The 15,801-nt window shown below is 41.0% G+C and overlaps 2 protein-coding genes across 2 annotated transcripts; one reads left to right on the top strand and one right to left on the bottom strand.

Annotated features, from left to right (window-relative positions):
* Window positions 1–111: 111 nt before the first annotated feature.
* On the bottom strand, window positions 112–4,335 carry LOC117734181 (uncharacterized protein C4orf54 homolog). Its single transcript, XM_034538349.1, has one exon. It carries the CDS (start codon window positions 4,333–4,335, stop codon window positions 112–114), a length of 4,224 nt encoding a protein of 1,407 aa, XP_034394240.1.
* Window positions 4,336–10,661: 6,326 nt separating this feature from the next.
* Window positions 10,662–15,141, top strand: LOC117734188 (leucine-rich repeat LGI family member 2-like). Its single transcript, XM_034538362.1, has 8 exons — window positions 10,662–10,866; window positions 11,027–11,098; window positions 11,334–11,405; window positions 11,731–11,802; window positions 11,932–12,003; window positions 12,857–13,026; window positions 13,784–13,948; window positions 14,306–15,141. The coding sequence occupies exons 1-8, from the start codon at window positions 10,691–10,693 to the stop codon at window positions 15,139–15,141; spliced, it is 1,635 nt and encodes a 544-aa protein (XP_034394253.1). The 5' UTR covers window positions 10,662–10,690.
* The last annotated feature ends 660 nt before the right edge of the window (window positions 15,142–15,801 follow it).

Here is a 15,801-nt window from a genome sequence, read left to right on the forward strand (position 1 = left end):
ACTCAAATGTTAAATAATTGAAAAAACATTTACATTGAAACACAAAGAAAAAGAGTGAAGGGGACATGTGAATATGTGTTGACTTACATGTATGATGAGCTGTTTCCTTGGTCACCGATGCTCCACTACAAAGCTCATTGTTGTGCCATCAAAGGAAGGCGGCGCGATGATTCTTGGACCTTGTTGCGTTGTGATGCTGATAACTGGCTTCCTATCAGAGCTCGCTGCACCTCCTCTGGCGGTCACATGTCCCAAACTAACAGGAAGCTGCAGTGGCCCTTGTGTCGTCTCACCTGTTGCACTGTAATACGCACTCTCTGCGCCTGTTGCATGTGTGTCCGGCTTAGGACTTCTGGCGTTTTTTGCCCTTTCTGCACCTGCATCCTCAGAGAGACACGGCGACTGAGACAACACCGCCTGGGCTGGCAGAGTGGGCGAGGGGATGAAGCCTGGGTAGATCATGTAGGTGGGGGCGAATGCTCCTGGGCTCAGGGCCAGGGGGGACAATGAGAGAGGCACAGGGGTGACAGGTGCTACGGGAGAATGGGACATAGGAACATCCACATACTGGCCTGTCTCAGGGTCAAATAGTCTCTTTGTGGTGGCCTGAATAGGAGTGTCCACCAGGTAATAATGTCCTGTAGTGGGGTCCAAAAGCATCTTGCGCTGTGTTTGTGGCGCGGCCTCTCCGGTAGAAGGTGTAGGTGACACGGTCGGGTAAGATGGAGAGAAACACAACACCTGCGGCTGTGTTTGATGGTAGATGCTTGAAGCTGGGTACTCCATAATTAATGGAGATCTTTTCTGCTCAGGTGTCTTCCTGTCACCTGTTTTGATTTGGCTAACATTTGAACTCACCTCCTTGGAAACGGGATCTCGATTCAGCAGTTTGATTTCATTCGTATACCCCGGTATGGTTAAATAGTTCTCAGAGTCCGAGCAGGCCTGTGCGACAGTGGGATTAGTGGGAATGATTTTGACCTTTCCCTGCTCCACCTGGCCGTGTTTTGGAGGCTCTATTTTCACAGACAGTGGAGCCACCGGCGTCCTGGAGCTTTTCATAGTCGATGATGTTTGCAGCGTGGCGCTTTGTGCAATAGGATCACTAACTGAGCTGATGCTGATACGCGCCTTGTTGCCAAAATGAAGCACGCGTTTGTTACTAAACGTTTTACTTTGCTGCGATTGTGTTTTAAACGTGTCATCGCTATATGGAACATGTGTGATATTCAGAGCTCCTTTACTATCCTGTGACTGAGGAGCCCTGTCGGTGTTTGTTATCTCCACCTCCTCCGCTCCCTGCTCCTCACTGGCAATAAGGGATAAAACATGGCTGTCTGTGATTGGCTGTGGAGCTTGACTTTTACGCTTCCATTCATTTCTATCGAAAACATAAAGCTGCTCCATTGTTTTGACTGCAGCTTTAAGCTTCTCTAATGCAGCCTGTTTTGGTATTTTTGTCTCACTTCTCCTCTCAGACGTCTCACATGCAAACTTTTCCTGCCTCTGTTTTGTCAGTTTGGTTTCAATATTTGGCTGAATATCTGACTGATCAGGGTGTAGCTGCTTTGATGCAACAAGTGGCACCCTACTGGCTGTGCACTGTGGCGGTGTATTTTCACTTCGACATGTTTCAGATGAGATGCCTGCCTCAGCTGTCTGTTGTTTAACATTTGTTTTTACAGAGTGACACTTAATCACAATTGGAGATGGTAATACATGCTTAACTGGCGCCTTTGTAACCTCAAGTTTTTCAGCAGTTTTTTCACTATTATCCAATGAAACAAAGCGGTATGAGCTTTTTACCAATTTACGGACATCTCTAACTTGATATATGGGTGTTTGAAACCTGCATTTGGTGTCTCTTATGTCTCTAACAGTGAAGTTTGGGATTTTATCTGAAACAGACAACGCGTGGCATTTGGCATCACCTGCTGCCTTGAATGTGTTTAAACTTATTTTAGGGGTTAACAGGTTGGCAATATTCAGTGTACAGCCTTTATTTTCCTTCACACTCCTCAGGCATATTTTTATCCCAGGGGGTTTTGCCCCTTTCTCGTTTTCTTCTTTGCCTATGTTTCCGTTGTTGCCTGTTTTGAACTCTTTTTCACATTTCTGTGGGCCAGCAGGTGCACCTGTGACAGGTGCACGGATTGGCAAGTCTTCTGTAAAATCCTTCTCTTTCGAAAGGAGCTGGCAGCTTGGGACGAAAAGCAGTTTTGTCAGCATGCTGCTGGTGTCTAATCCCTTTGTTGTGGTGTGCTTGTCGGTTAAAAATGTGGGTTTGGCCTCCTTGACCGGTTCTGGCTCATCTTCGTTCAGTGAATTAAATGCACTGCTTTGACTGCAGCTGAGCGAAGCTTTTGTAGGCTTGTGTTTCCCTTTTTCTGAATCATCTGGTGCCCTGCTGCTTTTCTGCTCCTCCGCAAGCTCACAGGAGCTGGGTCTGCTCCCCTCCAGGCATTGATCATCGGAGTTAACAGTAAAACCTGAACCTGATTCTGACGTCTGTCTTTGTAAGCCTCTTCCTTGACCCCTGTCTTTCATCCCGTCGTGATCTTTAAATTGAAAACTCGGGGAGAGTGCTGGGTGTGCGTCACTAATTTCACCCCTCTCCATTTTCCGCTCCTGTTCAAACTGCATCTTTTTGGAAATCACATTTTGCAATAGACTTGATGCAAAAACTGCTCTTTTGTGTGTACCCCCCGTGCTATCTGAGTGAAGATACTGCATCTCACACCCTGACCTGGCCAACACAGTCCCAGTAAGCTCATTGGATCGTGCTTTCTTGGAGCTTTTAGGACGTCTGCCGCCTTCAGGCGCTTCAACATTACACCGGAAATTCAGCGTGACTCCACGCTGCTTGGGCTGATCGGGATCGTGAACTTCGACCTTTTTGCTCAATGAGGATGATTGTTGAGAGGTTGATCTCTTGTTCGGCGCGTACGTTTTATTTAGTGGAGCTTTCATGCCGGTAATAGACTTACCATGCCTCTTACTGCCTACAGTCTTATTCATTTCCAAGGTTGTGCTCGAAGTTTCAATTACGCTTCGCTCTCCTCCCCGCGATATGTTTCCATATTTCAAGTCCACATAAGCCGACCAGTTATTTAGCCCATATTCCGACATGGAGGACTCACTGGAGGTGCTAAGATTAATGGCATCGAAATATGGGCATGCCAAGCTCCGGAAAGACTTTGCGGTTAAATTACGCACCTCTTTGTCAGCGTCGTCTAGCTCACTGATGGAGCTGGACCCTCCGCTGGAATACTCATTAATATCTTTCCGTCTCAGTTTGGATGCAAGGTGCTGACGGCCCGGAGCGGGGATGAAATATTGCGCTCTGTCGCTAAAGGGCCCCACTCTGGCGCCGGAGCTCACAAAAGAGAAGTGGCTCCCGTCTCCAAAGTGTTTTGTGTACCCACACGTGCTGTTGTCAGAGATACTGACCGGTTCGTTCACCGCCCTGGAAGATGTTTTTATAGACACGTGGACTTTCCCCCCATTCGCGTCTCCACTGTGGTTTTTGCACACGCTTTCATCTGAACTGGCGCATTTGTCCGAGTCGCAAGGATCACTATCCTCGTGCTCGGTGCTGACAACTTCTCCACCCAGATTAGACTGCGCTTTCGCCGGGCCCCTTCCCCTGAGTATCAAAGTCCCCTCCTGCGTGTCATCGCTCTCAAAAGACGCGTAATCCACAAAGGAAAAAACCAGGTTGTCGTCTTCAAAATCCCAACAGGTCCCTCGCCCCAGGTCGTAGTCGACCTCGTGGTCGAGCTCGGTCAGCTGGATCTCGTGCGTCGTGATATAGTGAGACTCGTCCTCCACGGTGTCGGAGCTGCAGTGGTCGGACATCACCGCGCTGGCACCATCATCCGACTCCGTCTTGCTGTTCAGATACATGTCCGTATACTGGAGCTCATCACTCACACTGCAGTCGAGCTCGGCCTGCCGCTGCTGCTCCTTTTCCGCGTCCCGATCGGTGTTGGGAGGTTTGATCCGAGTTGTCCCGGGGACGGTGGCCCGCCTGTCCTCTAACTGCTCTTCAACACAATCCTCTGAAATGATTACACCCTCCTCGTCACGCTCCCCCTGCTTCGAACTGTCGCGTTTGATAACAGGCAGCTGGTTTTCCTCGCCCGTGAAAGTCACTTTCCCTGTTGTTGCGCCGTCGGGTTTCATGTCCAGGTCCACATAGTTGGACTCGTCGCTTTTCGTCTCGGTGGCGTGGCCCTTGCTGTCCGTCTTGTCCCCATGCTTGTCCTCTGGGAGCAGCTTCCTGTGAAGTAAGGTGTCATCTCGGTAAGTGAGAGTTTCCTCCGCTGCTTCCATTTAGTCCGGTCTTACCGTCAGGTGGTCCTCCTTTACGATGTTATCCCGACACAGGACGGAAAACTCTGCTGGCTGGGGCGCGAGGAGGACGGAGAGCGAGGAGGGTGAGAAAGAGAGAGAGAGAGAGAGAGAGAGAGAGAGATGGGGGGAGTCCCAAGGAAAATCCCACGATGATTTCTCTCTGGTGTGAGTCTCAGTGTTGTTGGGAGGCGGTGTAATATTTTAAAACGTTTACAATCAAACATTTTCTAACTTTGTACACAAAGCCTCATGAAACTAACCTCCAAAAAGTGCCAAGATTCAGCACCTTTCCTGGAAGAACAGCTCCCCTCCACGAGTTTCTCAAAATTGAGACATTGTTGCATTTGTCAAAACTTTACAGAAAGTGGGTTGGCCCTCATATTACTTCATATTAAGGGGAGATATCGAGGTGATAGGTTAATTCAATTAACAGATATCGTCATGAAACTTTCCCAGTTGATTACTAACATTAAGACCATTCTTTCTATTATTTCGCATAACACGTTTTCTGATGAATGAGGCATTATGTTATCAAATATGTGCAAATGTCCATACTTTTCTACAACATACATCTTGACAATGGAGAAAGCCTGGTTAAAAATACTGGTTTCATTTTGTTGATATATTACAGTAAACTATTTTTACATAAAGAATTTTAAATATCTCTTTTTATTATTACATAAATCAACAAAAGAAATACTGTAAAAAGCCATAACAAAGTCCTTTGTCACCATCTTTTGTGTTAACATGTTCTATAAAGCAGGCTATGAATGATATATGAATATAGAAATCTTCATAATATAGATATGAATGAAAGATGAACTTTTGGTGTATGTAAGTACAAGATAAGTTGATCATCTTGGGTAAACTTTACAGATATGTATTGTAACATTATGTACATTTTGCAGGACACTGTTTTTACCAGTAGATGTCCCTGTAAAACTTCCGCCAGTTGATTATTTTCATCAAGTGTGCTTTTAACCAATCTGTTCTTCTTCCCTAGAAAACAACAACAATAACACATTCCACTCCAGTGGAATGCCCTCACATGTGGAATATAGACAGAGGTCAAATTGTTACTGTATTGTGATCCAGGGATGTTTGTGTGTACAAAGAACGCTGGAATAAATATATGTATATTTTACTAAGCTACTTAATATTGGCACTAACAATATGAGCGGAGAACGTCATCCGTGCTCTGCCCTCTCACTGAAACAGCTGCTTTGTCTTGATGGAGATAAATATTCCCTGCCAGCTGGTGCCAGTCAGCTCAAAGAATTTACTACAAGTTCATCCTGTCATGTGTAAATGTAGTTTTAGATTCACGTCTAATCTGTTGAGAACTTTTTCCCAATCCCATCCCTGGGCCACGCAGGACCAAAAGTGCATAAAGGACCGATAATAATGTCAGTTTATGTCGCTATGGATATTAATAATGTAATCTTGCACAGTAACGATAGTCATTAGAGCTCTGTCTGAGTGTTGAAGACACAAGTGTTGTTTCTGGACAGGGCCCCAGATTGGTGGTATGCAGCAGGGAGGGGTTGGGCCAACAGTTGCTCCATGTGGAAGGTACACTGACAGCAATATCAAGGACAGAGGCCACCAGAATAAAGCCTTTGTCACCCTCAAATGAATGTGTTTTTTTACAGTGCATTTACTCAACTGTATTACTATTATGAGATACTTGTGCTTTACTTTAGAGAGAAATATTGAACTTCTTTCTTCTTACTTTAGATTTTACATAAAAATCTGATACTATAAAATAATACACATTGTTTTTGCAGAAAGGCAGCATCTTCTGTGGGCCCCTTTAACAAATTATGTATATTTTTTCAATCATCAATCATTACTCGACCTCTCAGGGGCATCTTATGACTCTTTGGAGGGGCTCAACTCATAGAATGTGAATGGCTGGACTAAAATACTCAACTGCATATGAATGAATAAATATTGTTGCATCAGTACTAACCATATACTAATATATACTATAAATCACTTACTGGGGAAAGTTACTTTATGTTGATATGTGTTGTACATTTAGCTGGTAATACTTTACTTAAATACAAGTTTAAAAACATGAACACACACATGCAGGTCAAAATGACCTCCACAAAGCTGATAAATGTAGGCAGCTATTTAAGATGGGGACACCATGCAAGCATGTTGAGATCAGTTTCTTACAGTGGCTACATTAAAACAGCAGGTGTTAAATCATGAGCACCATTTATCAATGCCACGAACACTCCCTGTGAAAACCATTTCAACTCTCGCTTCCACCCTTAAACCCATCAGATGTTGAGACAGAATACACAGTATGTATCTAAATAACTGTTTGAGTGTGAAGGAAAGGTTGAACACAGCAAATCTTCCAGCGTTAACAAGTGTTGATTTAAAGGTGACAGATTTTCAGACTTGACAAGCGTTGGTCAGATTTTAATTCTGAAAAATGTAGCTGATCAGACATCTTTAAATTAAATTGATCACAAAATGGATACTGTAAATAATAATAATAAGTAGGAGATTGAATATACGACTCTGTCTCCTAGAAAGTATGTGTATATACGACTTCAGAGACGCATAAGTAAATGGAGAAACACAAATCAAAAGCTATCTAATTATTTTTTTTAAAAAGGAAAGAAATCTGTAATTACATTCTATCACCGTTCGGTTCAAACCCACAAAACCTTATTTGTAATTCTAAAAAGAAAGTTTGAAAATGTCACTCGATGTAAACATCATATAGTTTCATTGAATATTATATATCTTATATATATATATATATATATATATATGCAATACTGACTGTAATCTTAACGTTTCTTGCCCAAACTGTATGTCAATGGATCAATTTATTATATTTGCTTCCTTACAACACTGAGAAAAAAAACTGCATTTGTTTTGTGATTGCTTGCTCTTAATTTAGTAATATATTGTGAACACAGACTTTTGGAATATGCATAATCCTAGTATGATATGTTTGTGTTTCCTGTAGGATCGTGCCATCTAGCAGCGCTGGTGACTCTCTGACATTGACTCCTGAGTCTTCTGCAGCTTCTGAGTGGGAACTGAAGAAATTTGAGAGCTTGAACACCTGCTGGGAAGCAGTCACTATCAGCCAGACACAACACTTCTCCAGGTTACACCTCCTGACCCTCAAAGGTGTCATGGTTCAAAGGGGTGAAAGGTCACCTTTGGATTTGAAAGTGTCATATGTGTCATTGTTTACTGGATGTAAGGGATTAGAGTGGTACTCTAAACCCTGGATTATGGCAATTCACTTCAGGAGGATAAATGATCCTTGTGAGTGTTGAGGTCCCTTTCACTGATTTACTGGTGCAGGATTACGTGGCTTTACCAATTTGTAAATATCCCAAATTTAAAGAAGCAAATCATTCATACCAATATGTAAGAGGAGAACCTGCAATATTGTTTCATGTTCAGTAAAGTCAATTTTATTGATACATCCCAAAATAAATCACAAAAATACCATTGGATGACACCAAAGTCAATATAAATCCTACATGTGTGCCGTAGCTACATGTACATTTATCTGCAAATGCAACTGCTATTTACTGCAATAATACCATTAATGCACCATTACCATGAGTCTGAGTATTGTTGTTATTCTAACAGACCAAATGGTAATGGTACAATAATTATTATTACTGGATTCCAGAATTACTGCACTAAACTAATTGTATGGTCTGCACTCATTATTTACTTCTTTATGTATTATTTGCTTTCCGTTACATTAGCTTCCTATTTACAAATTATATGTTCAGTTTATTTTCTATTTAATTTAATTATTTTTACTTTTTTAACACTGACAAAAGCTGCCACAAATGTAACTAAATGAAATCTGTGATATTAATACGAAAATAATAATTTGTATCTTTCAAGTATCTTGTTTGAATCTGCATTTGTTTAAACACAAGACTCGTTATTGAAGTTGTAGACCACTGGATGACACAATTATGTTATGTTGTTCATTCTGTACACATGACATCTATTGCGTCTGTCCATCCGGAGAGAGGGATCCTTCTCTGTTGCTCTCCCGAAGTTTTTCCTGACCGTTGTACGGGTCCCGGGACAGAAGTTGTCGTATCTACAGATTACAATCTGCACACAACAAATGTGCATTGGGCACAGTGTAAAATATTAAAAAAGAAAAAAGTAAAGGTTCAATCCTTGAGTGTGGATGTGTGTTGTCTGTTCTTTCGGATTCCTTTGTTTGTTTTACAACTTTAGGAAAAGATGCCATGCAGAGACATTACAGTAGAAGCACTTACTAAATACATTACATTTATTTTTCTATCTGTCTCAAGATATTTCCACACAAGGTTTCCTGTTTCATTTGACACACAACCAAGTTCATTAAGCTGCCCAGACATCGAGAACATGAGCAAAATGGAATATCCTAGTGATGGTTGTCTAGAAAGAAATAGCAAAGAGCTTGCTGTAGCGTCCCCTGGTTTCAGCTTGCACGTGTCCTGAGTGTTTCAGGGATACTCTAGCCTAAAAACAGCAATGCTAGATGCAGAGCTGTCATGAGCAATGCCAGCAATGGCAGACATGTACGGTTGCCCACTTCTGGCAATGGGTATTTGGTTTCACTCATGCTCATAAACCGCTGGTCCTCCAGCAAAGGTCAGCACCTTGTTAGGGCCTGCTGCAACAACTAACAACCCTATTGTGTAGTGAATACTTCTTTTATGAATAATGGTACTATGTGGCATTCAAAGATAATGTATAATTGTATCATATGGGTCATCATTGTGGATTGCAAAACCAAAGTATATACAATAATTAGTTTTTACACAATTAAATAGAAAACCTTTATATGTTTTGTCCTTTTTATACTTTGTTGATATTAATATATTACATTACAAATGTACAAAATAGGTTTAGAATCCCCAGTTTATTACGCATTGACAGTTACAATAGTGCAACAACTAAAACCAAAAATTGCAGAAAAGAAAAGGAAAAGAAAGAAAGAAAATTCAGTGATCCTGTAGCTCGAAAACACTTTTATATGATTATAAATCCTCATGTTACTTAGTGATATTCAGGAGAGTATAGCTAAATGTTTCTCATATAAAGAAAGATTCTCGGTTGCTAAAATATTTTTTTTGCAATTTTATTGAGGTATAATTTAAAAAAACTGGATGAAATTAAGAATGAGGATTACTTTTCGTTTTACTGTCCTATCTATAGGACATATGCATTTTTTTAAATAAAATGACCACCTTTCATGTTTTCTTTTGGCTGGATGACTATTCAAAACTTGAGTTGTACTTCCGGGGGGTGGGGGGGGGGGGGGGGGGGGGGGGGGGGGGGGGGGGGGGGGGGGGGGGGGGGGGGGGGGGGGGGGGGGGGGGGGGGGGGGGGGGGGGGGCTTTCTTTGTAGCACATTTTATTTTATTTGGGAGAGAAGGCAGAATATTTAAGACCGTAATGAAATGTTATGAAATGTTTGACCACTGCAGATGTATTTTTAATCTTTTGATGAGGGCTAGGCACAAAGAATAAATCCTATAGATTTCAAAATAATTCCAACCGCTATAATAGCATAAAACGTCAAAACTAAACCAACGACAGCTGATTACTTTTACTCCTTTGTTAACAAATCTATAACTTGTTCAGACTTTTGGTGATCGACAGCAGCCCTCTAGTGGTAGGATGATGTAACAGCGTACAGAGCTCTTGTTTATCTCTATTCCAATCCAAATGAGTTTGGAAACGAATAGGTAACTGTATAGTTTAGAGGAGAATATTTGAAACGTTTTGGGCACATGCTTTAAAAGAGAAATATTATTTTGCTTACAGTCAGCATCACTTGTTAATGCATGTTACTCGTTATGGGTCTTTCTGTATTAATGCAGTCAAAATGACCTGGTATGCATAATGTATCACGTGATAAAGGCTCCGTGTAAAATGTGTTAATGCTCTCCACGGTGCTGAAACTAATATTGCATTTGTTCTGCTTTAGTATCGTTTCTGGTGTTGACTTCCTATTCTTTAATATCATTTGAAGAATATATGTTATGACATATAAAAACGAAATATATAGAAACCTAATTTAAAAGTATTTATTTTCAACTAATTAGGCAACAATTGTAACAATTTTACGAGTCCGCGTTTTTTTCATTTTTTTTTTCTTTCTTTTTTTTCACTGGCCGAAATCGAAGCAGCCTTCCGGCACGCAGCTGCAGCGGTATCAGTCTGTGTCAGGGGTTTCCACTAGTGCAGCATTTTGATGTCGCCCAAGCGGGTGAAAGCTGCTGCGAGCACCAACCACGGCGTCATTTATTACTAATATTCAAGAAGCAACATGACATCTACTCGGCAGTGGCTACTGGCCAGTGTTGCGCTTCTGTGTGTTTGTGGAGCAGTTGAATCTAAAAGGAATTTCAAATGTCCTTCAGGATGCTCCTGCACCAAGGAGAGCATCATCTGCGTCGGGACTTTACAGATCCCACGGACCATACCGAACGAGATCAACTCACTGTGAGTAACACGTCGAATGTGTGGATTCTTTCTTCAGAACAAGGCACAAGATGTCGCGTTCAAGGAGACAGTGTGCTTGCTGCTCGGTGCTTCCCTGCAGAGTTGGCTGCTGCTGTGTCTGGCACTGATTGTCCAGTAAGACTTTGTTTTCTTTCAACAGGAGCATGGTCAATGGATCCATTTCTGAAATCACAGAAGGGATGTTTTCACTTATGCCTTCTCTCCAGCTGCTGTAAGTTGCTATTGTGTCACGTGAAACTAAAATGGATTCATTGCATTAATCAGCTATTTGTATTTTAGGTGCGTTGTACAAACAAACAAACAAACACGCAAACAAAAAAGTAGACAGATTATTAATAATACAAACCATTTCGTTTTTTGGTTCTGTATTATGGTTATTTGGAGTAAGAATTATAAGCAAAGATTTTAACAGAAGTTTTCATTTATTGTGTTTTTTTCCGCTGCAGACTTCTAAATGCTAATTCTTTGACAACAATCAAAGATGATGCATTCTCTGGCCTTCCACATCTAGAATATTTGTGAGTATTAATTGATGAACTTGTGTGTTACACAAATGACTTCTTTGTTGTTTTTGTGATTAAAATATTCAAAATTAGATGCTTAACGGTTAACTTGAATATACCACTACTTATTAATTATGTTGAAGGTCTGTATTACATCATGGTGTAAATACAGCTGCAGATCCTTCCTCCTCCTTGGGCCCCACCCCTCAATCTCCAAAACCCTATAAATTACCCCTCCGTAATATTCTGAGATTTATCAATATGGCATGATATAATACATTAATGTATTCTATTGCTCATATTTTGCTTTGATAAACCTTTGTTTTGATTAATTGAACAGATTCATTGAAGGGAACAAGATTGAAATGATCACCAAAAATGCCTTTCGTGGTCTACGAGATTTGACTCATCTGTAAGTCTACTGTCATTCTCTTACCCACCAATGCAGCATCTGCAGCACTAATAATTTATTAGAACAAAAAGCGACTGATACAATTACAACAATGTATATTCTTCTGGTCTCGCTGTGTTTCTGGTTTAGATCGCTAGCCAATAACAAGATGAGGTTTCTCCCAAGAGATCTGTTTTTTGACTTGGATTCGTTATTGGAACTGTGAGTATGTATGTGTCAGCAGTGTGTGTGTGTGTGTGTGTGTGTGTGTGTGTGTGTGTGTGTGTGTGTGTGTGTGTGTGTGTGTGTGTGTGTGTGTGTGTGTGTGCGTGCGTGTGTGTGTGTGGTCTTTTTCCATACTGTGCTCCTAAGTGAAGCTGACTCAGTCTGTGTTTTGTGTTTGGCAGCATTAAACTCCACAAGAATGATATGGAACATTTTGAGTTTCTGTCTTTGTTCTCCTGTATAGTGCATTACCGTTTTAGGCTACATTTGTAGCTACTTTTATGATCTTTTAAAATTTATTTTATTAAAAGAAAAATAGTACAAAGATGCAAAAAATGCTTGTCGGTGAACAATTAAAAGAACCACCTATTTATTATAAACTGTAGCTAAAATGATTCATGTATCAAACAGTCACAGAGTGCCAGTTAAGACTTCAATGTTGCAATGTTAATAATCTTGCAGCATTATTATTTGGACTATTATGGAGTATATGTTTGAATTATACTTAGTTTTGTCACATACAGGACAATTTTAAATTACTCACTAAAATGTCTTGAGCCTTTGGTACTTTAACACTACATGTCATCATTCACCCATTCACACAGCGATGGGAGGAGCCACCTGCCCAGGACTCATAACTAATATTCACACACATTCACACATTTGGGGCTAGTCCATTTGGGGCTAGTGGGGATCGAACAGCCAAGGACGACCCTGCTCTACCACTGAGCCACAGTCTCCCCATGCCTTTGCATCATCTCAATTGTTTCCTCTTGTGAATATAAAACATATTGCATATTTTATTGTTCAGTAAGTGTGCACAACCTGATTGTATCATGTCATACATTAGGGATCTGAGGGGCAACTCTTTCCAGTGCATTTGTGACAACAAGTGGCTGATGATGTGGCTGAAAAACACAAATGCCACGGTGTCGGATGTCTTCTGCGCAGGCCCCGGTGACATGAAGGGCAAGCGGCTCAATGACCTTCCTATTCCACCGGGCGAGTGTATCTCAACAGGTAAAATGACAAGTACACTATCAAGGGCACTGATGAGCAGGCACAGGCAAAGCTAAAGATGCAATGTTGAAAAAAGAAATCAATAAAACTGGTAAATAATTCAAAACGACACGACCATGCACTCAAAAACAAACACGTTTACTCGAGGGCTGTTAACATGTGTGCCACTGATAAACACTCATTGTTGTACACACACACATGCACACACACATCCACAGCGACGCCAGCAGCTCTGTGAGGCTGCACTTACACACCGGTGCTTTGAGCTAAATGACGTCAGCGCGCTAATTGAAATGCTGATAATGTAATCATGTAAACCTTAGTTTAGTTTGTTAGCGTGATATCATTTGCTAATGAGTACTAAACAGTAAGCACAGCTAAGGCTGATGAGAATCTCATTAGTTTTCTAGCTGTATTGTACATTTTAGAGCCACAAACTAAATGAGAAAATGAAATCAATGTGGTTAGACAAGGCAATTGTAAAATGAAATGAATACACATGGAATCATTGCATAACACTGACTCAACATATTATAAGTAAATATACTATAAAACTACAAACATAATATAAAGCATGCGATATTAAAATAAAATATAAGAAAATTAAATGAATAAATAAAGATATAAGTGTTGTTTGTATGTTATCCAGAAGCTTTTCACAGCATTACAAATGGGTTTGAAGCAGTGGGGTTTTAAATGTCAACTCTTTCACTTTGTCAACAGACCAGTAGTTCCTTTTTTTGTCTGCATCTCACAGACTTTGTGCGTCATCAGTCCATTTCCATTCAGTCCATGTCCGCGGACATCTTCGCCTTTAAAGAGGACATCTATGTGGCGATGGCTGCGCCCGACTCCAACAGCTGTGTGGTCATGGAGTGGGATCACATTGAAATGAATTTCAGGAAATTTGACAATATAACAGGTTTGATTGTATTGTTTGTATTGTCCGAAAATCTCTTGATAAAACCAAAAGCAATAATTAATTGATCGAACAAACATGTTTGCCTGATACAGGTTGTTCCTTTTTGCTGTGTAAAAACATATGATGTTAACACAACAATAGGAACTAATTGGCCTTGGGGCTGAGAGCGAAAGACACACTGGGAAGTCGAAAAGTATTGAGCAGACGAGTCATTTTAGTTTTTTGGTCTTTTCACAGGATATATATATATATATATTAATTTAAGAGAACAACTTTATGAGGAAATGATCATTTCAGTGTCAGTTAATGATCAACTTAAACTTCATTTTTCACTCATCTTTTTTTTCATCTTCACAGGAAAGTCTGTTGTTGGCTGCAAGTCGGTTCTGATCGACGACCATATCTTGATCATTGTTACCCAGCTCTTTGGTGGCTCCCATATATACAAGTTTGACAATCGTCAAAACAAGTTCACAAAGTTTCAAACCATTGAGGTCTTCAACATCTCGAAGCCAAATGATATTGAGGTCTTCCAAATGGACCGTGAATGGTACTTTGTGATTGTGGACAGCTCCAAGGCAGGTTTGTCTACTCTGTACAAGTGGTCAGACCAACCAGACCGCAATGAAACTGGTTTCTACTCCTACCAGTTTCTCCACGAGTGGTTTCGTGATACAGATGCTGAGTTTGTTGAGTTGGACGGGAAGTCCTATCTCATCTTGACCAGTCGCTCTCAGTCCCCTGTCATCTACCTGTGGAACAAGAGCACCCTGAAGTTCATATTTCACGGGGAAATCCCACATGTGGACGACGTGGTGGCAGTGAAGGCTTTCCGGGTGGAGGGTGAGTTGTATCTGGCCATGACTTGCTACATCGGTGACTCCAAAATCCTCAAGTGGACCAATAAGCAGTTCACTGAGGTGCAGGCTCTTCCTTCTCGTGGCGCAATGATCCTCCAACCTTTCACATTCACAGACAAGCACTACCTGGCTCTTGGCAGCGATTATTCTTTCTCGCAAATATACCTCTGGGATGTGGAGACCAAAACGTTCCACAAGTTCAAGGACATTTATGTCCAGTCACCCCGGTCCTTTACAGCAGTGACCACTGACCGGAGGAATTTCATCTTCTCCTCCAGCTTCAAGGGCAAATCGATGGTGTTTGAGAATATCATTGTAGATTTAAGCTTGTAATGTCTCGCAAAAATAATGACTTATAACAGTATGAGTTGGTCACTCAGATCAATATTTGTGTGTATGCTACAAAGGAGTCTCAAATGCTGTATATCTTTATTCTGCAATTAGATATATCGTTCTTGATTTGAGTCAAACATATTTGGCAGGTTCATATTCTAGCAGTTGTGGAGCTATGACAGGTCCAATATAGTAAACTGAAGGCTGACAGGAATACAAAAAATAATTGCAACCATTTAAAATGAGAACAGCATGAAGATAATGTTCTGGCATACAAGATATTATCTTAAGAGGTGTTGGCTTTAATCATAATTATGTGAAGCAAACAATGGCCAAGCCACCCCACACAACAAAAGACCTATTGTATAACATTACTCATTCAGCAATAAATAAGTGCTCACCAAAAGTGACTATGGCCTAAAGCTCTTCACTACTCTACAATGAACACAACACAGATTTGTATGCCACCTTAAAGTGAACAGTCAAGGTGTCAGTATGTAAGGTGTCGAAAAGCTGTTTAAAAATCTTCTGATTGGTCACACTTGAAGGCAGGCTGAACAGCCTTCTGCCATAGAGATGGGCGAGATGCAATAATCATTTATAAATGGAGATGATGACACACACTTTTTAGACAGTCTTTCCTGGAAGGTATTCATGTTA

This window comes from Cyclopterus lumpus, chromosome 1 (assembly GCF_009769545.1).
Source record: "Cyclopterus lumpus isolate fCycLum1 chromosome 1, fCycLum1.pri, whole genome shotgun sequence".
Classification (NCBI taxonomy): Eukaryota; Metazoa; Chordata; class Actinopteri; order Perciformes; family Cyclopteridae; genus Cyclopterus; species Cyclopterus lumpus.